We start from the raw sequence: 23,722 nt of genomic DNA on the forward strand, positions 1-23,722 counted from the left end.
AGAGGAATTACTGCAAGGACAGCAAGGGCCACAGCTGATTGTCCTGATGCTTGGCACAGAATTCCAGAATGGTTTGGGAACATTTAGGATTATCCAGACACACCCCTGCCTTGGACAGGGACACCTCCCACTATCCCAGACTGTCCCAGCCTGGCCTCGGACACTCCCAGGGATGTTCAAGGCATGGGAAGGCAATAAAGGTCACACAGCAAAGGACCATAAGGAAATGGTTGTTAATCAGGTTGTTGTTAATGAGGTTGTAATGAATTTTTAAGTCAGTGCTTGTTGCTCCAGGTTGGGATCAGGCTCTGACTTGGCCACAGCAGCCCCTCCCTGAGCACTCTGAGAATCTGCATTACAGAGCTTGCAGCAGCAATCATCTTCAGGGACATTTTGCTTCCTGGACACCAAATTTTACATTTGCAGATCAATAACACAGATTGCAGGAAGGCAAACTGCAGCAGACATTCAATTTTTATCACAGAGCTGTTGATAGTAGCCACATGGTTGGGCCTTTGATTATTTAGGAGGGTGACTCTGTCTTTTCTTCTCAGGTGAAATACAGAGAAAAGTATGAGAAGGAAAAAGGAAAGCCCATGTTGGACTTTGAAACTCCCACATACCTGACTGCAAAGGAGTCTCAGCTCATGCAGAGCGAGGTAAATTCAATACTAATAGGCTGAAATCTTTATTTTTATTTTTTTTTTAATTAAAATTAGGGATTTAACAGGCAATTCTACTTGCACCTTGTGCACGCCGACAGACTGAGAAATTATAGTTATTTCACATTTCTTTATGATGGTTGTTAAATGCTGCACTGAACATTAATGACACTTTCCTGTCATGAAATTAATTTATCTCTAATTTTTTTTTTATTGGTAAATGAAGCTTGAACAAGTCTTTGAGTAAGAAATGTGGTACAAAATTAATTTAGCTTTTCCAACACAGCACAGTGTTTGTGTGTCATCACAGGACACCAAAAGTGCTCTGACCCTTTTTTTTTCCACCTCAAAACTCCATTTTTGAGAAACTCTTTTATTCCCTGTGTGTTTCTGCTGTCACAGGTTCTCTCCTGACCTGTCATTTTCTTTTCTTGAGCAGTTTTTTTTGTGTTTATTTGGAGTTTATTCCTGTTCTGGCCCAGATGGAGGCTGCAAAGCAGCTGTGTAAGTCCCTGTGGTACCTTTGAATGCTTTCCCTGCATAGAAAAATGAGTAGAAAAATAAAAAAATGAAGGCAGGATCAGATCCTATTTCCATAGAAAGCGATGACAGGATTTAGGAACCCATTTAACACCCACTGTACCAGTGACATTGACCCCCTCCCATCTCTGCACATAATGAAAATATTGTAATAAATATTTGCTGTTTTGCCTTTTTTTTTCCCTTCTTCTTCTTCTTCTTGCTCTCATTAGAAAGAATATAAGAAGGACTTTGAAGAGTCCATGAAGGGCAGGAACCTCACTGGTCTGGAGGTCACACCATCCCTCTTACATGTCAAATACGCCACCAAAATAGCGAGCGAGGTACCAGCTCCTCTGGGCTTCTTTCCTCTGCCTCCTGCAGCACTTCCAGCACTCCCAGTTCTTCTTCCCCACGCTCCTGCCCACCCACACTGAGCATGTTTACACCCATTTTGTGCTAATGGACATTTCTTCCTTGTCCTTTAACCATATTCCCATTTACTGCCCCTCTCTGACTTCCCTCAGCCTAACTGGTCCATGCGTGTGTGCCTTGGCAATTTATCTTCCACAGTAATCCCTATCTTTTCTTGGAGTAGTTCTTCCATAACCCTCTACAATATTCTTTCTTGTTTTCCAAATTTCCTTTTTTTTGGTTGTTTTTTCTTTTCTTTTGGAGCTTTCAGAATTCTTTTTTCTTTCATTTTCTTAATTTTTTTTTTTTTTTTTTTTTTTTGCAACAAAGCTGGTAGAGTGTCAAACTCCCTTTGGATTGGCTTTGTAGTGTTTTTCCTTCTCCTTCTCCTGCAGAAAGAGTACAGGAAGGATCTGGAGGAAGGAGTCAAAGGGAAAGGACTGACAGCCTTGGAGGAGACTCCAGACATGCTGAGAGCCAAGAATGCCACCCAAATCCTGAACGAGGTATGGAAGAGCTGCTTGGAAAACACCTGAGCAGATGGAACAGCCTCCAACACCTGGGCAGGGACACCTTGCACCACGCCAGGGTGATCCAGCCTGCCCTTGGACACCTCCAGGGATCCAGGGGCACCCACAGCTTCTCTGGGAAATCCATCCCAGCCAGGAATTCCTTCCCAATATTCCATCTCTCCCTGTCCTTCGATTGGTGTGAGCTTCATCATTCCTAGAAACTCTTGAGTAGAGGGCAGGAAAGAGCATGGATGAGGGAATAAGGATCAAAGTGGAGTTTTAAGTGAGCTCTTTCCTGGGCAGTCACTGTCAGGAATTCAGATGGGAAATGGGAGCTGGGATCAGCAGCCACGCAAGGGGCTTGTTAATTAATTAATCAAAGGGCTAAACCAAGATTTAAGTCATGAAGCACAAACTGAAATAATCTGAAATTATATAATTTGTGTGCATAATTTGAGTTGATATTAGAGGTACTCCTGGCTTGGGGCTGGCACTGTTCCTGGTTTGGGATGTGCACTATTCCTGGTTTGGGATGTGCACTATTCCTGGTTTGGGATGTGCACTATTCCTGGTTTGGGATGTGCACTATTCCTGGTTTGGGATGTGCACTATTCCTGGTTTGGGATTGATGATATTCCTGATTGGGATTGGTGATATTCCTGGTTTGGGACTGGCGCTGTTCCTGGTTTGGGATGGGCACTATTCCTGGCTGGGCTTGGCAATATTCCTGGTTGGGATTGGTGCTGTTCCTGTTTGAGATGGATGTTATTCCTGGTTGGGATGGGCACTATTCCTGGTTAGGATTGGCATTATTCCTGGTTGGAACAGGCTCTATTCCTGGCTGGGCTTGGCAATATTACTGGTTGGGATGGGCACTATTCCTGGTTGGGATGGGTGTTATTCCTGGTTTGGGATGGGTGCTATTCCTGGTCTGTGGCTGTGAATCTGGAGCTGCTGCACCCTTTTCCATGCCCCATCCCTTTGTTCCCCTGCAGAAGGAGTACAAGAAAGCCTTGGAGCTGGAGATCCGCGGGAAGGGCCTGACCGAGCTGGCGCTGGAGACGCCGGATTTCGTCAGGGCCAAGAACGCCACCGACATCGCCAGCCAGGTCTGTGGCACCCCCGCCTCCCCGAGCTCTCTTTAAGGGAAAATTTGGATTTTTCTGGTTAAATCCAGTGTGAGTTGTTGTGCAGAGATGATCCAGGCCCCTAAACGTGAGCTTTGCCCGACAGATCAAATACAAACAATTGGCAGAAATGGAGAAAGCCAACTACACCAGTGTTGTTGATACTCCAGAGATTATTCATGCCCAGCAGGTCAAGAACCTTTCCAGCCAGGTATCTTGAGTGAAGCAATTAATCCTGCTCATGTGGGAACTCCAGGAAATACTAATTAAACACCCAAATAACCACCTCTCACAACCTTCAGGAGGCACCAGGGAACAAATCTTTCCAGAGCTCTGGAATTCTACGGCAATAATCAAATTAATTTCACTGCTGTGTCGGGTGACACAATAATTTCTCTTGCTTTGCAAAGCTAATTCTTTTTTAAGCAGATTCTTCTTCACTTTCTACTCCTCAATAACCTGCTGTCTAAAATAAATCTTGCACAGAGGCATAATCTCAGTTTCTATCAGACAGAGAACTCACATCTCCACAAAGATGGGCACTTCTCAACAACAAATAACTCCAGTTTGTTTCTTGCTGCTTTTGTGTTTTCTGTTTTAATCCTTTTGGGGTTTTCCATCAGAAAAAATACAAGGAAGATGCAGAGAAGAACATGCCCTACTACGTTCCTGTGGCTGACACACCAGAAATGCAGCGGGTCCGAGAGAATCAGAAGAACTTTAGCATGGTAAGTCCAGAAATTAATAAAAAAACCCCAACATTTTTCTCATCTTTGAAGAAAATCGTGAGAGAATTTGTACAGCATAAAATTAACATTGGACATTTTCCCTTTCCACAGCTTCAGTATCAGTCAGACCTCCAGAGCAGTAAAGGAAAAGTCACAGTGGTTCAGGACACCCCAGAAATCCTGAGGGTGAAGGAGAACCAGAAGAATTTCAGCTCGGTATGGTCACCTCTGTCTTCACTCCTCAGCCTAAAAAGTAGAGTTTAATATCTTTAATAAAATCACAATTTTTTGGTGCTTCTGCTTACAGGTACAGTAGATTTAGCTGGGCTTTGTAAAGTGTTTTTCCTGCTGTTTTTGTGGGGTGATTGCCCTCTGTCACAGGCACAGCTGTGATAAACAATCCCTCAGTAAATGAATATAATTATTATCCCTTTCCTCTGTGCTGTTCCCCTGTCCTGCTGCCCCTCGTGCTCTGTGTGCCTGAGTTGTTGCCCAGTTCCTGTTGCCATCAAGTGCCTCAAGTCTCCTGTGGCATTTTGCCTCCAGCACCATGAACAAAGTGGAAAATATTTGTATAAATCAAATTAGAGCAAATTATGATCTTCAATCCTAAAATTGGCCCACAAATGTTTTGATTATGGAATTATGGAATGGGTGGAAGGGACCTAAATCTCATCTTCTTCCATCCTGCCATGGGCAGGGACTCCTTCCACTAGCCCAGGAATATTCTACTGAAATACATTTTATAATTTGATTTATTGTATAACTTATCTTCTACTTAAAAAAGCATTAAATATAAAAAATCAGCTCTTTTTTTCCCCCAAATGGTGCTCACTTTGGACACTGTCAGGGAGAGGCAGCCACCAGAGTGGATCCTCTGAGTTTTCAGCTGCTCTGTTGTGCCCAAATTCAGTGTCTGGGAGCAAGAACGTTGTGTTTCGGATGCTTAACCTTGTTGTCTTCATTCTAAACGTTAAGATTTTGTATAAAGAAGATATTGGAACTGGAACCACAATTGAAAAGACCCCAGAGATGCAGAGAGTTAAACGAACCCAGGATAATATCAGCTCGGTATACAAGAATTGATTTTTAATACTCACTCTACCGCTAATTCAATTTGAAATAATCTCTCTTTTTGTATCTTTTTCCTTTCTTTACATCCTGCTAACAGTGGTTTGGCAATAACCCAAGTTAAGGGTGACTTTCTCAAAGTTTTTCCCATCCTTGTTACTTTAACAGTAACCCCTCTAATGATTAACATTCCATTTCTTACTCACAACCCATTCCTAAACCACAAAAGCTCTTGCTGTCAATTTGATCTCATCCCAGATAGAGTTTGGACAGAAAAAAAAAGAAATATTTAGGTGGGAAGGGATGTGTTGAAATCATCTATTCCAACCCTGTGGCTCAGCTTTAGGATGAGTTGAGTTTGGAGTATCCCACAGGATGAAGATTCCACAACCTGCTTGAGGGTGGGACCATCTCCCAGGAAAATCTGTTTTGCCCTGCTCAGGCTGAATTTTCTGGTGGTGATTTTTTTGATTTGTTTTGTCCTGGCAAACTTGGATGTTATCTGAAAGGTCACGGGAGTCTAAAATTGGAATAATTTTACCTGTTAATTTTATTTCAAAGCTCCTGAAACCTCCTCCATGCTCTTTTTGAATGGTGGTGTCACTTAGTGTCCTGCACTAACACAGCAGCCAGTTTGTTCATGCAGAATGTGTTAAAAATGTTCTTTTTAACATTTTTAAGGCTTTTTTTGTTGTTAGCAAAGCAGAAATGCAATGGCACCGTCACTGCTGGAACGCTGTGTGATGATTCTCACCTTGGTTAAATAGGAGGGATTCTTAAACATCCCAAATCCTCCTTGGCTTGCTGGAAAGGCCAAACAGCATCAGGTTTAAAGGAATTTATTTGGTTTTATGAAACCCTTTCAGTGCCATTCCCAGTGACTCAACAGCTGAATTGCCTTGGCGCAGATTCCTTGGGAAGGCGAGGGGAAGGTGGTGAAGTCCTTCAAACTTTCCACGAGATCAGGATAAAACTCTTTATGAACCTTGGGAATCTTTCCTGTAAATGCTTTTCCTTTCCCTGATTCCTGGGTCTCTGCAGGTGAAGTACAAGGAGAGCATTGGCAAAGGGACTCCCATTCCCGACCTGCCGGAGGTGAAGCGCGTCAAGGAGACCCAGAAGCACATCAGCTCGGTAATGTCCCCGTTCCCTGCCCATCAGCTGGGTCATTCCCTGCTCCCTGCACCCTCCAGGGCCCTGCTCCAGCCTCCTCCCGTTGGGAAAGCTCCAGCTCTCCCAGATCCCTGCAGCCAGCAGCAGGAAATTGAAATTACCTGAGTTTTACAGGGATTATCCCAATCAGTCTTCGCCTGTGTTTCCTCTGTGGCCTTTTCTGAGCTAGGAACAAAAATTACCCAGGTTGTGTGTCAAAGTTTGACTGGGAAAAAAGGGATCAGGAAGACAGAACTTTGAGGGGAGTAAAACCCAATTGGAGCCTTTTTGTATGACAATTATAAAGGAAAACAAAACTTTCCCAAATCCAGTCAAGTGTAAATTTCACAGCTCACTTGTGGACAGCTGAGTTGTTTTTCCAAATGATTTCCTCATTTTTTCTAACCTTCACCACAAGTTGTTTTCCCTCTCTGTAACTGATTTATTTGTTTCAATGACACCAAGAAGGGAATTTATTTTTTTTTTTTTATGTTTTGGTGCAAGTTTTGTTTTGGCACAAGGATTTTCCTGCTTGCAAGAAGAGCTGTGAGTGCACTTGTGGATGTTTATTCCACAAACATCTCCTTTCATGGGAAATACATTTTTTAAAAATCAAATAACTGCAGGTTAAGTTAAACCTCATAACGTGAGTGGTGGTACTCAGTTGGTTTTGCTTCCTAGAGATTTAACCCAAAGTAAAATAGTGGTGCAAACAAACAGAAGTGAAAATGAATTAAGTCCACAATGAAATCTTTGAACAATTCCAGAAAAGGTTAAACTGTTTATTAATCCCATAAAGAAATGCTGACTGCCTGAAAAGTAATTCTATCATATTTCCTAAACTAAGATGAAAAGTACAATATCCCTCTCAGGGTAGGCTCGGCAGAATATTTTAATTTGTGTCCTTTAAATGAGGACACACTGAAGGGAAATGACTCTGAGCTGCTGACTGTGCCGATAAAGATCCTGAGGGATGCAAACTGTGGTTTTATTTCTGTTTAATAAATAATTTTTGGGTTTGTAATCCCAGGGAAGAGGTGAGGGATGTCCCCAGGGCTGGTCTGACCCTGCTGGTGCTTGTGTCCCACAGGTGTTGTACAAGGAGGAGCTGGGCACAGGCACCCCCACGCCCGTGACCCCAGAAATGGAGCGAGCCAAACGCAACCAGGAGCAGATTAGCTCGGTATTTGCAGCCTGCAGGAGTTATAACAACGGGATGTTGTTATAATCCTGTGCTCCTAACACCCTAACCTTGTTCTTCCTCAGGGGTTTAGTCCTGGCTGTGCCCTGGCAGGGTTTTAACTCGTTGATCTTCCACTGTTTGTGCTTTTGGGGGGATTTACACCTTCACGTGCTTTTCTTCTAAGAACAAACCTGCCTGAAAATAATCCTGGCATTTCCTGAGCTAAACTGGGCAGCAGAACATCCCTGTGGAGTTGTGGTGTTTCTCCCCACGTTTGTTTCACCCTGAGCCTTCATCTCCTCTCTGCAGTGACCCATTCACAGAATAATCCCCCACAGCCTCTTCCTTAATCCTTGCCTCTGGAACGAGCGTGCAATGAATCCCAAGCGATCCTAACTCTAAACACAATCCCATAACGGTGGGATTTGGTGGCTCTGGCCTGTGCTGAGCGAGGTTTTTGTGGCACTGCTGTTGTCCCTCACAGGTGTTGTACAAGGAGGGTTTAGGGGCTGGCACTGCCACGCCGGTGACGCCGGAGATGGAGCGGGTCCGACGGAACCAGGAGAACATCAGCTCGGTACTGAGGGATCTCCACACCCTGTTCCCCTTCCAAACCCAACCCTTTAACTCCTCCATGTCACATCTTGGCTGTGCTGGGACCAGCCTTTCCTTAATCAAACCCCTAAAGCCCTGGCAGCATCCTGATGTTTTCATTTTCCCCTCAATTGAACTCGTGCCGCTGTTCCAAAGGGGGGATTTTCACCTCAAGAATGAAAGCTCTGGAGCCTTCTTTGGCTTCCTAAGGAAATATTCCTTGTGGGAGTGGTGTCACTGTTCCTCAGGAGCAGAATCCACCCTTCCAGCACCTCCAGCCTCCCCCTTGCCAATGGAAAATGGGATCTCAACCCTTCCCAGCTCGCAGGGTCAGGGAATGTTTGGGTTGGAAGTAGTGAGAGGTCTCTGCTGTCCTGAGCTCTTTGTGAGGAGCTGGGTGACATTCCCAGGCCAAAGCCATGGAAGAACACCAGGAACATCCAGTGGAGATGGAAAAATTGCTGCAGGAGTGAATTCCTGCTGGGAATCCCCACTCCTGACACATTGGCTTTGAGGAGCACCGTGCCACCGCTCGGTTGTGAGGTTCTGTTTGAATCTGTGCCCGCTCTGGGGTCCCTTGGCCCCGATCCCAGCAGGAATTCAGTCCTGGCAGAGTTCCTGGGACAGAGTTCCTGGGACAGAGCTCCTGGGACAGAGCTCCTGGGACAGAGTTCCTGGGACAGAGTTCCTGGGACAGAGCTCCTGGGACAGAGCTCCTGGGACAGAGCTCCTGGGACAGAGCTCCCTACAGCTCCCTGCAGCTCCCTCAGTCCCGAGACAAAGCTGCCACATCCAGAGCTGGAGCAGGGAAAAACCTTTGCCAGGGAATTTCCAGGAGCCTTGGAACATTCCAGCAGCTCTGGCCCCGGTCAGGGAACAGCATCATCACCTGGTTATTTTCCTTGGGGGATTTTTGCTGAGCTTTGACCAAAACAAAACACTTTTTTTTCCCCACTTTGAATTTCACAGTATTAATTTCTCTTCTCCTTTCTACCCTTCCATTTTATTTTATTTTATTTTATTTTATTTTATTTTATTTTATTTTATTTTATTTTTATTTTTATTTTTATTTTTATTTTTATTTTTATTTTTATTTTTATTTTTATTTTTATTTTATTTTTATTTTTATTTTTATTTTTATTTTTATTTTTAACTTATTTTTATTTTATTTTATTAAAAATATTTTATATTTTATATTTTATTTTATATTTTGTTTTATTTTGGTATTTTATATTTTATTTTAAATTTTATTTTTATTTTTTATTATTTATTATTGATTATTTATTTATAATATTTGATTTTATTATTAATATATTTTATTATATTTTATATTTATTTTTATTTATTTTATTTCGGTATTTTATTTTATATTTTATTTTACTTTATTATATTTTTTATTTTATTTTGATATTTTATATTTTATACCTATTTTATTTTATTTTATTTTACTTTATTATATTTTATATTGCTTATTTTATTTTGGTATTTTTATTATTTTATTTTAATTTATTTTTATTTTATTTTAATTTTCCACGCTCCTGCTGCCCACAGGTGTTGTACAAGGAGGGGCTGGGGGTTGGCACCCCAGTTCCTGTCACTCCTGAGATGGAGAGGGTCAAACGCAACCAGGAGAATTTTAGCTCGGTATCTTTTTATCATTTCAGAAAAGCTCCCAGTCCTCTGTAACTCTTTAACCCCTGCAAACTTCAAATCCTCTCAAATTAACTTCCAAAAAATCCCCTTTCTGCTCTTATGTTTTCAGGCCCTATATTTTATGTGCTTATTTTTTAAAATATTTTTTCTTCTAATTTAACACTGGATGTTTCATGTGCAGTAATTTTTTTTCCCTGAAGTTTAAGCTATTCTGCATTTTTAAACCATTTTTTTCTTAATAACTTGCTGAATTCCCTTCCTATAATACTTTGCTCCTCCACTGGAGCCTGTCCAAGCAGATTATTATTCTCAAGCTTATTATAATCACAATCAATAACTGATTTATGCTCCCTAATTTTTCCTGCTTTCTAGTACATATAGTGGGCATAAAATTCCATTAATTCCCTCCATCAAATGCAGAATTTTTTTTTGTTGTTTTTACCTCTTTTTGACTGCCCTGTTGCCCCACAGGTGTTGTACAAGGAGGAGCTGGGGACAGGAACCCCCACCCCCATCACCCCCGAGATTCAGAGGGTCAAACGCAATCAAGAAAACTTTAGCTCGGTATTTTTGGATTTCAAAAGCCAAAAAAACAAAAAAAGAAATCCCTTTTAACCGATTTTCAAATAATCTTAACTCCCAAGTGATTGATTGACACAAGAACATCCCATTCCTTGTGTTCTGCCATTTTTCCTCTGTAATCACTGACTTATTTCAATTAGCTCCATCCCACTAATGAGTTTAGATTCCTTCTTCCCATCTTCTTCCTGCCATATTTTTTTACAATCTGCTTTTCCTTTTATTAATTGCTTCAATCCTTGATTATTTTTTTATTCCCTCTGTTTTTCCCACGTATCAAATCCAAACCATTCCTTGCCTGACCCAAATCCGTGGCTGTGCCCCAGCTCTGATCCCTGAACCTGCTGGGATGGATTTGGGATGGGGAAATCTGCTGGAATTGGTGCCTGGATTCCTCCTGGCTTGGATTTGGTGCTTTTCCCTTGGATTTGGTGCATTTCCTTTGGATTTGGTGCCTTTCCCTTTGGATTTGGTGCATTTCCCTTTGGATTTGGTGCATTTCCTTTTGGATTTGGTGCCTTTCCCTTTGGATTTGGTGCCTTTCCTTTGGATTTGGTGCATTTCCTTTGGATTTGGTGCATTTCCTTTGGATTTGGTGCCTTTCCCTTTGGATTTGGTGCATTTCCTTTGGATTTGGTGCATTTCCTTTGGATTTGGTGCATTTCCTTTGGATTTGGTGCCTTTCCCTTTGGATTTGGTGCATTTCCTTTGGATTTGGTGCATTTCCTTTGGATTTGGTGCCTTTTCCTTTGGATTTGGTGCCTTTCCTCTTGGATTTGGTGCCTTTCCTCTTGGATTTGGTGCATTTTCCTTTAGGAAACGTGGCAGGGGTGCACTGGGGGTGTTGGAATGTGTGGAAAGGTGAGGGAAGTGCCACTAAAAACAGGAAAGCACTAGAAATTATATCTATGTAATATGTAATATCTCTACATAAAATATATGTAAAATATAAAATTATATATTAATTGATTAATAGATATTTTGGATATATAATTATATATCATATATAATAATACTTTATATATAATTTTAATTTTTTTCCCAATAGCCCACCTGAATCCACCCTCCTTCAGCCTCAGCCACATCAGAATTTTCAAGGAGTTCTTTTTATTTCTAGGGATTTTTCAACCCAGGACGTGTCAGAAGCCCCTCTCTGATGCTCTGGGTGCTTCTGGTGCTGCTTTAAATCTGATTTTTGCCCCTTGCCCCACAGGTGTTGTACAAGGAGGAGCTGGGGACAGGAACCCCCACCCCTGTCACCCCCGAGATTGAGAGGGTCAAACGCAACCAGGAGCACATTAGCTCGGTATCTTTGAATTTCAAAAACCAAAAGAAAATCCCTCTTAATGGATTTTAAAATACTTTTTAACCAACAAACCAATATTCTTGTTTCCTTATAATCGACTTACCCAAAAAATAATATCCTGGTCCCTCTCAGAATTTCTTTTTTTCCTTCATAATTATTACTTACATTGTTCTTATTCCCTTTATTTTTAATTACATCATTTTAGTAATTGAATCCCACCTTTTGGAGTGTGATTGCCTTTTTTTTTAAACTCTGTTTTCCTGAATTAGACCCCAAAATCCTTTTTTTTAACTCATAAAATCCCACTCTGTTCTCCTTATTTAGTCCCAACAATCCTTTTTCTTTTTAACTCTTAAAACCCTGCCCTATTTTCCTTATTTAGTCCCAACAATTCTTTTTTTTAACACTTAAAACCCTGCCCTATTTTCCTTATTTAGTCCCAACAATTCTTTTTTTTAACTCTTAAAACCCTGCCCTATTTTCCTTATTTAGTCCCACCTCGTTTCATTCCATGGAGTGAATTTTCCCGATTTTCCTTATTTTACACTCGAGAACTAAACCTTGCCTGGGTGTGGGATGTGCTGGGCTGCCAGAGGAACCAGAACTGCTTTATTTGTTATTTTTTGATGCTTTCACAGCTTTTTTCCCCCAGTTTTGTGTCCAGGCTCTGAGCAGCGCTCCTGTTTGGGGCAGGATTTGGTGGTTTCTCCTTCCCACGCGGATTTTGGCCATCCCTGATCCCTGTTCTCCCGCAGGTTCTGTACCGGGAGGAGCTGGGCACGGGCACTCCCATCCCTCTCACTCCCGAGCTGGAGCGAGTCAAACGCAACCAGGAACAGCTCAGCTCGGTATTTGTGGCGAGGAGGAGTTTTCCCTTTAACTCCGCTCTTCCACCGCTCCTTAACCTTCCTTAAAAATCCATAATTCCTCTCCTCATCCCGCCTAATCCACTCCTCAGCGCATCCTCGCGAGCACATCCTCTCTTCCTCGCTGTGCCACTGACCTCCCACCTCTTCACTGGTGGAATTATCCACAGATAGTTACGTTATTCCGAATTATTTACAAACATTTGCGTTATTCGACGTGTTTTTAATCGTTTTGCTCCCTGCTCCAACTTCCTTTGATGTGTGTGGGGTTTTTTTTTTTAATATCTAAAATTCTTCTTGCCTTTGTTTTAACCGTGGAAGAGGGGAGGGTGTGACTTCCCAGCTCCCACTTTGTAAATTTTGGGGTGTGATGGGTTTTGGGGTCGCTGATGGGTTTGGACGGTTTCTTGTTGTGCAGGTGTTGTACAAAGAGAGCGTGGGGACAGGGACCCCCACTCCTGTCACCCCCGAGATGGAGAGGGTCAAACGCAACCAGGAGATTTGCAGCTCGGTACTTTTGCCAAGAGCAAAACTTCCCTTTAACTCTTTAAACCCAGAGTTGAAACCTCTTAACTCTTTCGAAGCCCTTTTTAACCGTTTGGAGAAGGATTTGTCCCAAAATAACGCTGCCCCCGGAGCAGGGCTCCCTCCTCACTCGTGGCTTTCTCAGGTTGAAATGTTAACTCGGTTCAGTTGATCTTGGTTTTTAAGAGTGGTTTTAATGTCCTGTTCTAATCCTAAACCTGCTCAAACTCCTCTCCTTTTCTCTGCAGAGTTGCCATTTCTTTAAAGCTGTAGATTAATTGGCTTTTCTTGGCGTGCTCAGCCCCTCCGGTGGGATTTTGTGCTCTTTTGGTGCAGTACTTACCCCATTTATCACCAGCAGCTCGAGCCAGGCTGCCAAACTCCTCCTCTACTAAAACCGTGCCCAGGACCTGCTTTAAAACCAGCTGGGGAACTAAATCCGAGGAAAAAGGAAATGTGTGGGGAGAGCTGTCACTGACTGCGGCTTTCTCTGGCTCCTTTCTCTCGTCCCACAGGTGTTGTATAAGGAAAACATAGGGAAAGCCACCCCCACCCCCGTCACCCCCGAGATGGAGAGAGTCAAACGCAATCAAGAGATCATTAGCTCGGTACTTCCAGCAGGAAAAGTTCCTAAAAACGGGAGTGAAGTGTCTAACCCAGCTGGAGCATCGGCGCCCTGCGCTTATTAACCTGAGCTGACTCTGCCCCAGGCTCTCACACAAACCACCCTGGCTTCTCTTTAACGCTGCCCCAGGCAGGGCTTTACTAGGGAAAAAAAATCCCTTTTGCAAATGGAGTTTGTTGTCCTGATGGAGTTTTTTTAACCCTTTCTTACTCCACCTGTGCTTTGTCACCGACGATTCCAGCCAGGGCCCGTTCCTGCATCCCAGATTAATGGCAAAGCTCCGGTTCCTCCTCCCGTGCCCCAGCCCTAACTCGGTGTAAAAACGCTGTTTGTCTGTGCTGCTTTTTGGTTTGCTTTGGTTTTCTTTTCCTTTCCAATGACATTTGGATACTCCCTTGTATCCTGTAGGTTTTGTACAAGGAAAATGTGGGGAAGGTGACCCCGACCCCCATCACCCCCGAGATGGAGAGAGTCAAACGCAATCAAGAGATCATTAGCTCGGTACCTTCCCAGAAATTTCTGGTTTCCTTTGTGCTTCAACTTAATCAAGTAACAGCCTAACTCCCACTCAGAGCTGGTTTTCATTTAAAAAGAGATTTATTTCATTTTTTTCCCCTGCACATTAATTTCTCCTTCTAAACCCAAATTACTTCGGTGTGAACGGTGTGATCCAGAGTTTTAGTTTATTTCACAACTTGGTTTGTGAATTTGTGGGTTCTATCCAGTCCCAACAGTTTGGATCCCTTGGCGGGGATCAGGGAATGTTTGGGTTGGAAGGGACATTTCATTCCCTTACCTCCCACTAGCCCAGGTTTTCCAGGGATATTCAGGTTTCTCTCTGTGTTTAGTTTTCACCTTTTCATTGGATTTTCAGGCGGATTTGACTTCATTGAAAACCACCCATCCCTGACATCATTATTTGGGGCAGTGTGGCAACAAAACTTCCACCTCCCTCCCAAAAAGATCAGGAATTGCTTCAAATATAGACAAAAAAAATCAGATAAAGCATTTCTTAAACAGCTTTTTAGAGCCAGAGGCACTTCCTGAGCCTCTGGAGCCACCCTGGATAGAGCCCTAACCCCAAATCCCAGATTTCCTCTCCCTGTTCCTCACCCCTCCTGGCAGCACTAAACGTTTGAGGTGTTCAAAGGTAATAATTTGTGTTCCAAGGTGGGTGCTGTGGGGCTGAGCCCAGCTCGCTGTTCTGTGTCCCGCAGGTGTTGTACAAAGAGAACGTGGGGCAGGCGACCCCCACGCCCGTCACTCCCGAGATGGAGCGAGTCAAACGCAACCAGGAGCAGATTAGCTCGGTATTCCCGCAGGGAAACACTTCCCAAAGCTCCCAGTGCAGTGCTTAACCCCAGAGGATGTCATAGAGCTCTTCTGCATAACCTCACTCTGCCTGGTCTTATTTAACCCTCTAATTTTTTCTTTTTCAAGTCACCTCTTAAGAACTGTAATTTTAAAGGATTTTTTTTTTTTAATCGTTTTAACTCGTTAATACGATTTTTTCCTGACCTTTTTTTTTTTTTTCCCCATTTCTAATGGCTGGTTTTGAGTGTAAACCCAGTAACATCCCAGTTGTGGAGTTCTGCCCCGGTGACTGAGTTCCTTTGTGGTCTGTAGGTTGCATACAGGGAAGGTTTAGGGAAGGCCACTCCCAGCCCGGTCACTCCGGAGATGGAGAGAGTCAAGCGGAACCAGGAACAAATCAGCTCGGTACTGAAAGCACAGCCTTGTGTCAAAAATAACCATCCTCAGCCAAACTCCACCTAATTCAGCCTTATTTTCCCAGTTTTCCTTATTTTTGCCTATTTTCCCTTTGATCATTTTCTATATATATATATATTTATTTTTTTTTAACCTTTTGCCAATAACGTTTCAGCTGCTTTGTTTCCCGAGATCTTTTCCACTCTGCAGGGCTGGGTTTGCTTGAACATTAACCCCACTGCCAGGAAAAGCTGGAATTCTTCCAGTCCAAGCTGGAATTCTTCCAGTCCAAGCTGGAAGTCCTTTGTGCCCTGCAGGTGCTGTACAAGGAGCACATGGCCAAGGGAACTCCGACGCCGCTGACCCCGGAGATGGAGAGAGCCAAACGCAACCAGGAGAACATCAGCTCGGTGCGTGACAAAGAACATTTCATCCCTGAAATCCTCACCCAGAGGGGAGAGCTTTGGAAGGCCATGGAACCACAGGGAATCCTTTAAAACTTTCTGGTTTTCTCTGATGAATTGGGTTGGCTTTGGGGGTTTTTAAACAGTTAAATTTCAAATTACTGCCGCAATACTCTGATGTATAAAATTATCGTTCTTCAGCAAGAGTCGCTTATAAAAAAATGTATAAAAATCTAGGACTGGCCCTTCTCCAGGCCTTTCTCTGGCAGCCTGGTGCTCCAGAGGTAACTCCTGTCCTCCTCCTCCCCCGGCAGGTTCTTTACTCCGACAGTTTCCGCAAGCAAGTCCAAGGAAAAGCCGCCTACGTCCTGGACACCCCGGAGATGCGGCGCGTGCGGGAGACCCAGAAACACATCTCCACTGTAAGAACACGTCCAGAGGTGCCCTTCCCTCGGGAAAGCAGTTAAATATCAAAATAACCCTGCCTGGCAGCAAGGACAACGTGTCCTACTGGGTTTGGTTACCCAAGTCTTTAATGCTAAAGGAGGTTGGGATTAGGCTCTCCCGGGATTGGGAAACCAAAGTTGAGGAGCTCTCCGTGCTGGAAGTGCCTCCTAGGGGAGCAGGAATCACAGTCCCTGGAATTGCAGGTGAAGTACCACGAGGACTTTGAGAAGAGCAAAGGGAGCTTCACGCCGGTGGTGACCGACCCCATCACGGAGCGCGTGAAGAAGAACATGCAGGACTTCAGTGACATCAGCTACAGGGGCATCCAGAGGAGGGTGGTGGAGATGGAGCGGAAACGCGTGGACCAGGACCAGGAGAACATCACAGGTCAGGAGAGCTGGGCACATCTGCTACAGGAGGGGTTTAATTTAAGCTCAGCCACATCAATTCCAATTCATCATCACCTGGAGCTGTTCCCATCCAAGTCCTTTCTGGAAACATTCTCTCCCAGCAGCTGTAAATGGCCTGGGACCTGCTGTCCCCACCTCGAGAATGTCACACTGCATTTAATTCTTCTATTTTTGACTTCATCTCTATGGATCAGAGAAGCAGCTTGCTGTAGATTGATTGTAGAAAAGCCAAATTTCTGCTATAGAAGTGACAAGCACTAATGTATAAAATAAGGGTCATTTTTCAAAGAGTCCCAGGCTGGTTTGGGGTGGGGACATTAAAGCTCATCCAGTGCCACCCTGCCATGGCCAGGACACTTTCCACTATCCCAGGTTGCTCCAAACCCGTCCAGCCTGGCATTGGACGTTCCAGGGCTGGGGAGGACACAATTCCTGTCCTGCTGTCCAGGCCAGGCTCAGCCTCTCCTCAGGAAATTCCATTTTTCCTGCAGGGCTCCGGGTGTGGAGAACCAACCCCGGCTCCGTCTTCGACTACGACCCCGCCGAGGACAACATCCAGTCCCGGAGCCTGCACATGATCTCAGGTGTGTCCCACAGGCTCCACAGGGATAAAACAGGATTTAAACTCCTGTGAGTGTGGTCTGGGTGCCAGACAGAGCTGAGACACCCCAAGGGACACAGGGGACAGAGGAGAAATCGGCTGTAGCTCCTCACCAGCGTAACTCATGTTCAAAAAATACAGTAATAATCTTCCTACCATAAAATGATCCAACAGAGGCAAGAGGAGGATTATTTCTATGATCCACAGCTGCCATGATACAGCCTGGGCTTCCTTTTGGAACTGATCAACAGGCTGCTCTCAGTGACTTTTTTTGACTCCTGTCTGAGAGGAAAAATACCTGGATGGTAGAAAATCATGGGGTAGAAAAATTCTACCTGGATGGCAGAAAATCAGTGCTGTGTCAGGAAGAAAATCTCAAGATAATTTGAATAAAACTTCTGGAAGCAGCCAGGACTCAGGGAAAGAGGCTGGAGAAAGGATAAAATACTGTGAATACTGAAGATCAGGATTTCAGCATGGAATACTTAAAAAAGCACTGGGAAATCCCACTATGGAACTATAAACCTACACTGGGATCGTGGGAAAGTTGAGCTTAGCAGGGCTGGGTTCTGTGAGGTTTCTGCTCTGGGGTTGGTGACTCTGAGAGCCCCAGGGGTGGCTCTGAGCCCCAGGGTGGTGACTGTCTGTCCCTGCTGTCCCCCAGTCCAGGCCCAGCGCCGCAGCCGGGAGCACTCGCGCTCTGCCAGCGCCCTGAGCATCAGCGGCGCGGCCGATGAGAAATCGGAGCCCTCGGACGGCACCGACCAGCGCCTGTCCTACTACAGCAACGGGGGCTTCTTCACCGCCACAGCCTCAGGTACAGGACACCGCTGGGGACAGACAGGACACTCCTGGGGACAGACAGGACACTCCTGGGGACAGACAGGGCCCCCAGCTGCTCGTGGGACTGTTCAGCAATTCCCAGAGCCAGGAAAAACCACATCTCCAAAGCGCTGAGTTGTGCACAACGAACAGCTGGAAATGTGCATTTTAAACTGATTGTGACCCCTCCCAGTGGCCATCCCTGATGGATCCTGACCAGCTCCATCCCAATCCCATAATAACCCCACACAATGATCTTTATCCAGCTCCATCCCAATCCCACACAATGATCTTTATCCAGCTCCATCCCAATCCCATAATAACCCCACACAATGATCTTTATCCAGCTCCATCCCAATCCCATAATAACCCCACACAATGATCTTTATCCAGCTCTATCTCAATCCCATAATAACCCCCACTCTCCCCTCCCTCTGCAGTGGGCTACAAGCAGGTGAAGACCATTGAGCTGCCACAGCAACGCTCGTCCTCGGTGGCCACCCAGCAGACCACGGTGTCCTCGGTGCCTTCCCACCCCTCCACTGCTGGGGTGAGTAACCCTGCTGATCCCCAGGGTGGGGACACAGCCCAGGAGGGAATTGAGCACCTGGAGGGGTCACAGCCCATGGGGAACACTAATTAACAGTGTTAATTGGTGACATTCCAGTCCCTGGGGGTGAAGCTCTGGATGAAACCAGTGTGACAGGGTCTTAAGTGGGACAGAGCCTCCCGTGCCTGGAAACTTGGAATTAGCACCTGGAAACCTTGAGTGAGCTCTTCTTCCTACTCAGCACGTGAAAATTTAGGAGTGGGAAGAAGTGTTTTCATTCCGATTGCCTCGGAGTAAAGGACAGTGGGAATGGCATCGCCTCCAAAAACTGCTGGGAGGGAACAACTTCCAAGTTCCATTGGAGCTGATGGTGCCCAGGAGCACCCTGAGGCCACTGCTCAGGCTGTGGCACCAGCACAGCCAGGGCTTGTGGCACTCAGGGACCCAAAGTGCTCAGGGGGGAGAAGAATCCACAGCCAGATCTGAAGAAGCAGCCAGACCCTGCTGTGACCCCAATTCCCAACCCCTGGGGTTTGGCCACGTGCCCCCTGGTCCTGGCAGGAGACATTCAGGGATCGATGTTGGGTTTGGCCATGTCCCTTGTGTCCCTGCAGAAGAGGTTCTGAGCTGGCAGGGTGTGACCATGTCCCTTCTGTCCTTTGTGTCCCTTCAGAAGAGGCTCTGGGCCACGTCAGGGTGTGACCATGTCCCTTCAGAAGAGGTTCTGGCCCATGTCAGGGTGTCACCATGTCCCTTGTGTCCCTTCACAAGAGGTTCTGAGCTGGCAGGGTGTGACCATGTCCCTTCTGGCCCATGCCAGGGTGTCACCAGCCCCTCGTGTCCCCTGCAAGGCTGTGACCCTGTCCCTTGTGTCCCTGCAGAAGACGTTCCGGGCCATGTACGACTACACGGCGGCGGACGCGGACGAGGTGTCGTTCAAGGACGGGGACACCATTGTCAACGTGCAGGCCATCGACGAGGGCTGGATGTACGGCACCGTGCAGAGAACCGGCAAGACCGGAATGCTCCCGGCCAACTACGTGGAGGCCGTGTGAGCCCAGCCCGGCCTGGGGCTGCGACACCTCCCCAGGGCCACAGCAGCAACAACTGCAGAACAAAACACACCTGGCAAGATTTGGTGACGTTTTAAAAAGTACCTCTAAGCACATCCTGCCTTTCCCCCGGTGCCAAACACTCCCAAATATCTGGAATTTTAAACATTTCACTACATCACATCTCCAAAATTCCGTTATTAAAGACTAACACGCTCATTATATAATTCATTCTCCCACTAAGAATTTTTTCTGGGTTCTAAAATGTTTGAATCACTTCCTTTTCCATTTAAGCTTTGTATTTCAAACCAGTTTATTTGGGGAAGGAAAAGCAACCACCCCTCTCCTCCTGCTTGCTGAGCTCATGAATGCATTCTGCAACTTTTCTGGGGGCAAAAGCTGTGATTTCTTGTAAATTAGTGATGAATAAAGCTGAGGTTTCTGCAGTATGGATGCACTCTGTGGTGCTGGAAAAGGGAATTCATCTCCCAAACTCCACTGGGAAGAGAAGGACTCAGCTCTGGAGTTATTTCACACTTGAACATCGTTTTTTGCTCATCTACTGCAGCACTTGGTAGCAGGCACTGCAGAGGCAAGAAGGGAATAAAAATGCCTGGATACTGCATCTCCCACAGACTCAATCTGAGTTAACAGCAGGGCTTGTAGCACCCCCCTGAGGAATTCCCAGTTCAGAGAGAATTCCCAGCAGAGCCAGCCTGGATGGGAAATGTCCTTCCCCAGGGCAGGAGCCAGGACTGGGATTAAACCCTTTCCATGGGTCAGGAACATCCCTACCTCATGGGATGTAAAGCTGACCTCTCCTAAGGAGGCAGATCTGGAAACAAAATAACTCCTCAGAAAAGCAAGAAAAGCCACAGAGCTTCCTCTTGTAGCTCCAGGCTCTTTGTCCTGTCCCTTTTCTCCACCAGACACAAACAAGCCAAACAATACTCAGAGTTTTAGGACCTGCTCCTACCTCACACCAGCACTGATGACTCCCCAAGATCCCTCCTAGCCTTGGGAATCCCAATTTGAGGGGAAGCTGAAGAGAGAAAAAAACCCAGAAACCACCAAAGCACAAGGCCACGACCAAGTCTGGGATCTATTTGCTCTTTTATTCACCCATGTAAGTTCTAAAACCACCTGCAGCAGCTCCTTCCAATAAACATCCATCTGGATCGCTACAGAACAATATATACAGATCAGAATTCCACAGGGAAAAACCTGGGAATTCCGGCTGAAGGTCTCCAAGAAGCAGCAATGCAGTCCATGCAATTAAAACTCCATAAATTATTACCCAACATCTGCTGTGAGTCTGTACACAATATACAAAGAGCTCTTGTCCAATCCATCCATTTCCCCATGGAAAAAAAAAACTCTTCCCACAAGGAGAGCTGCTGCCAGCAAAGGCCATGGGGCAAAGCCTGGGAGGCTCTGCAGAGTCTTTCTCCTGTACAAACACCTCTCCTCAGCACTCCTTAGCTTGAGTCGTACAAAAATACGTGGAAAAATAGATCCAGTACAAATCCCAGGCTCCTCCTGGAAGGAATCAAGCCCAGCTCACCCCACACGCGCTGCCAGAGCTGCAGCAGCTCCAAAGGAACCAGCTGGGGCAGGAGGGGAGCAGAGCTGGCAGCTGCAGCTCTCACCCTACAGCAAGAGTTTGCAGCAGTTAAGAACACTTTGGATATGAAAAAATAATTTAATTACTCTGTTGGTTTGGTTTTTTTTTTCACAGTCTTTGCTATTGCACAGCTTTGTCAGGTTTTCTTTCACTGTCTGAAAGAAAGATGCATAGCAATCCCATACAAACACCTCTGCCAGGGAGGAAAGAGTCCCACAAATTAAGGGGGGTTAAAAAAATAACAAAAAAATTTTAAAAGGAAAAAAAAAAAAAAAAAAATTTATGGAGGTGTCAAAAAATATCCTATAGCACAAAATGCAGATTTAAGGAGTAGCTGAGCAGTAAGGAAAACGAGTGGGGGGAGAAGTGTTGTAGCCAAGTGCTCCTGACCGAGCTGTGGGCTGCAGCTACTCGGGGCCCTCGTGGGGAGGGGAGTGCCAGCGGGCCTGCAGGTTCCTCAGGATGCACGAGGTCATCCCTGCCAGCTTCTCCTGCATCTCAAACAGCTGCCTGCCAGAATAGCCACGGAGATCTTCCGAGCTCAGCTGGGCAGCCAGAGCCTGGATCTGCCCCAGGAGATCCACTGGGGGCTGCTCGCTGGGGCTGGTGGCTGTGTTGACCAGATCTGAAAAGGAGGGGAAAAAGTGCAGAATTCAGCTGGTTTTGTATAAAATCACATCTTTGAGCAGCCTACGGAGTATTTATTCTGTGGGAAACATCCCCAGCAAAGGCACACCATCCTACCCTTCCTTAGGGCGAGTTTGATCACGACTGTAAAACTAAACCCGAAATAAAAACAAAAGGATGAGGTGTTGCCACCAGGAGAGAATGAAGAGAAGACAGCAGAACTCTCCACATCCAAAGCAAAAAGCCACCAGCAGTTACCTGCTGCAAGTTTTTCCTCATCTCCACTAAGAGATTTCTCCTCCACATCATTGCCAGGTTTTTCAGCATCTTCAGGCACTGTGCTTTCCTCCAACGCTCGAGATTTTACCTGGCCATTTGTTGGGGAGAGAAAACATTTTCAGATTGAAAAAAAAATAATAAAAAATATAAAAATATATATATTTTAGCTTCATAATAAATCAAACCACTTTTCCTGTTAATAATAATAATAATAATAATAATAATAATAATAATAATAATAATAATAATTTAACCAAGTTATCTGTATCTTGAGTCCATGCAGGGCTGGGTTCAGGGATTAGGATTCATGCTGGATTCATGCTGGGCAGGCAGGGATTAGGTTTTAAAGTGCATTTTTTAATGAAGGAGGAAATACATCATTCCTCCTGCAGCTAATTAGATCAATATTGGCTTCCTGGGTGCTAAAATTCAACTTTACCTGTTGCTCATGGTATCCTTTCAGAGCTCTTTTGACATTGGAGACTTTGGGGGAGCGGATGGGCAGAGTTTTGATTTCCAGAGCTGTCAGAGTGCTCAGGTCCCCCACGGTCTTGATGTTCTTGGCTCGGATGAGCTGCCCCAGGCCCCGGGCACTGCAGCAGGGGAGGGAAAATGGGTCACTGGAACAGAATCAGGGAATATCCCGAGCTGGAAGGGACCCACAGCATCATCAACCCAACTCCTGGCCCTGCTCCCCATCCCTGGGGAGCTTTTCAGTCATCAAAAAAGTGCCTGAAGAATTCCAAAACTGTGAAGTCTTTCCCTCACCCAACCAACCCCAATCCTTTTAGAGAATTCTGGCTAAAATTCTGGTTTTGTAGGTTCAGGAAGAAGTCAGTTTCTACTGAAATGTAACCTTCAAAAGAAGCCACTCACCAGATGTTGGATGTGATCTGAGGTAAAATGACATCCACAGGGGCTTTGCAGCCAGCCAAGGCAGGATACACAAATTCCGTAAGGCACGGCAGGGATTCCTTGGCCATTTCTGAGATCTGGGATAACACAAGGAAAGTGTTAAATTAACTGTCACACACTGAATACAGGGAAAAAAAAATAGAAGAGAAACATGAACTAAAGCACTTCTTACTAAACACTTCTTTGAGCTCTTAAATTTAAGGGTACGAGATCCTGGGGACAGAAATCCTTTGGTTGGAGTGGTAATGTGCTGGATAGAAAAAGAGGAAAAAAATATCTCAGGGAGGTAGGAATTCAGTTAACAGTAGGAATTCAGTAAACAGTTGAGATTTTAGCCCCTGAAACCTCAGAGTTCACTGGAGCTCACAGTAACAGAATGAGTCAGGCTAAAGCAGTTTTGTTTCTTACACTTCTGATCCTCAGCTCTTACAGCTGTGACTACAAACATGCACCAAAGCCCTGCTATTTACGATAAATACACAAACACTCGGGGCACACAGGATGCTGTAACAGGATTTACCCTGACCTGCATGTTGGAGAGGATTTTAAGACTTCTGGAAGAGGGTGAGGAGTGGGATCTGAAGACAGGACTCCTCCTGTCGATGTCATCTGCCAGGCCCTCCTGAAAAATGGGATTTGCAAAAGAGACTCGACGGATCTGAGGAGGAGAGAAGGAGGTTTTAGAGTGGGAACTCAACCCAGCACAGCTCAGTGGAGTCAATCTGAGGAGACAGAAAAATTCAGTTTGGAATCACTGAAGCTCTG

At 45.1% G+C, this 23,722-nt stretch overlaps 2 protein-coding genes across 36 annotated transcripts in view; one reads left to right on the forward strand and one right to left on the reverse strand.

The window, feature by feature from the left end:
• Positions 1-19,961, forward strand: part of NEB (nebulin) — a 97,094-nt gene extending 77,133 nt beyond the window's left edge. For 9 of the 34 annotated variants that reach the window (XM_088059075.1, XM_088059082.1, XM_088059074.1 and 6 more), the window contains 27 exons: positions 555-659; positions 1,415-1,525; positions 1,991-2,101; positions 3,103-3,216; positions 3,341-3,445; positions 3,858-3,962; positions 4,074-4,178; positions 4,941-5,033; positions 6,075-6,167; positions 7,276-7,368; positions 7,853-7,945; positions 9,514-9,606; positions 10,087-10,179; positions 11,408-11,500; positions 12,256-12,348; positions 12,785-12,877; positions 13,407-13,499; positions 13,925-14,017; positions 14,734-14,826; positions 15,143-15,235; positions 15,544-15,636; positions 15,945-16,052; positions 16,281-16,464; positions 16,979-17,071; positions 17,753-17,905; positions 18,351-18,460; positions 19,342-19,961. In XM_088059075.1, coding sequence (XP_087915201.1) covers positions 555-659; positions 1,415-1,525; positions 1,991-2,101; positions 3,103-3,216; positions 3,341-3,445; positions 3,858-3,962; positions 4,074-4,178; positions 4,941-5,033; positions 6,075-6,167; positions 7,276-7,368; positions 7,853-7,945; positions 9,514-9,606; positions 10,087-10,179; positions 11,408-11,500; positions 12,256-12,348; positions 12,785-12,877; positions 13,407-13,499; positions 13,925-14,017; positions 14,734-14,826; positions 15,143-15,235; positions 15,544-15,636; positions 15,945-16,052; positions 16,281-16,464; positions 16,979-17,071; positions 17,753-17,905; positions 18,351-18,460; positions 19,342-19,515 — 2,880 coding nt within the window. In that variant the 3' untranslated portion in view covers positions 19,516-19,961. The remainder of the gene's footprint in view (positions 1-554; positions 660-1,414; positions 1,526-1,990; positions 2,102-3,102; positions 3,217-3,340; positions 3,446-3,857; positions 3,963-4,073; positions 4,179-4,940; positions 5,034-6,074; positions 6,168-7,275; positions 7,369-7,852; positions 7,946-9,513; positions 9,607-10,086; positions 10,180-11,407; positions 11,501-12,255; positions 12,349-12,784; positions 12,878-13,406; positions 13,500-13,924; positions 14,018-14,733; positions 14,827-15,142; positions 15,236-15,543; positions 15,637-15,944; positions 16,053-16,280; positions 16,465-16,978; positions 17,072-17,752; positions 17,906-18,350; positions 18,461-19,341) is intronic. The other 25 variants (XM_088059106.1, XM_088059079.1, XM_088059107.1 and 22 more) reach the window with 20 other exon arrangements.
• Positions 19,962-20,606: 645 nt separating this feature from the next.
• RIF1 (replication timing regulatory factor 1) overlaps positions 20,607-23,722 on the reverse strand; it is a 29,403-nt gene continuing 26,287 nt past the window's right edge. The window contains exons 30-35 of one of the 2 annotated variants that reach the window (XM_014249132.2): positions 23,484-23,615; positions 23,130-23,207; positions 22,919-23,034; positions 22,482-22,635; positions 22,022-22,130; positions 20,607-21,761 (exon numbers count right to left, since the gene is read on the reverse strand). In XM_014249132.2, coding sequence (XP_014104607.2) covers positions 21,544-21,761; positions 22,022-22,130; positions 22,482-22,635; positions 22,919-23,034; positions 23,130-23,207; positions 23,484-23,615 — 807 coding nt within the window. In that variant the 3' untranslated portion in view covers positions 20,607-21,543. The remainder of the gene's footprint in view (positions 21,762-22,021; positions 22,131-22,481; positions 22,636-22,918; positions 23,035-23,129; positions 23,208-23,483; positions 23,616-23,722) is intronic. The other variant, XM_088059108.1, reaches the window with a different exon arrangement.

This window comes from Pseudopodoces humilis, chromosome 8 (assembly GCF_049639895.1).
Source record: "Pseudopodoces humilis isolate 2021_Gansu_Grassland_sample_001 chromosome 8, ASM4963989v1, whole genome shotgun sequence".
Taxonomy (NCBI): domain Eukaryota; kingdom Metazoa; phylum Chordata; class Aves; order Passeriformes; family Paridae; genus Pseudopodoces; species Pseudopodoces humilis.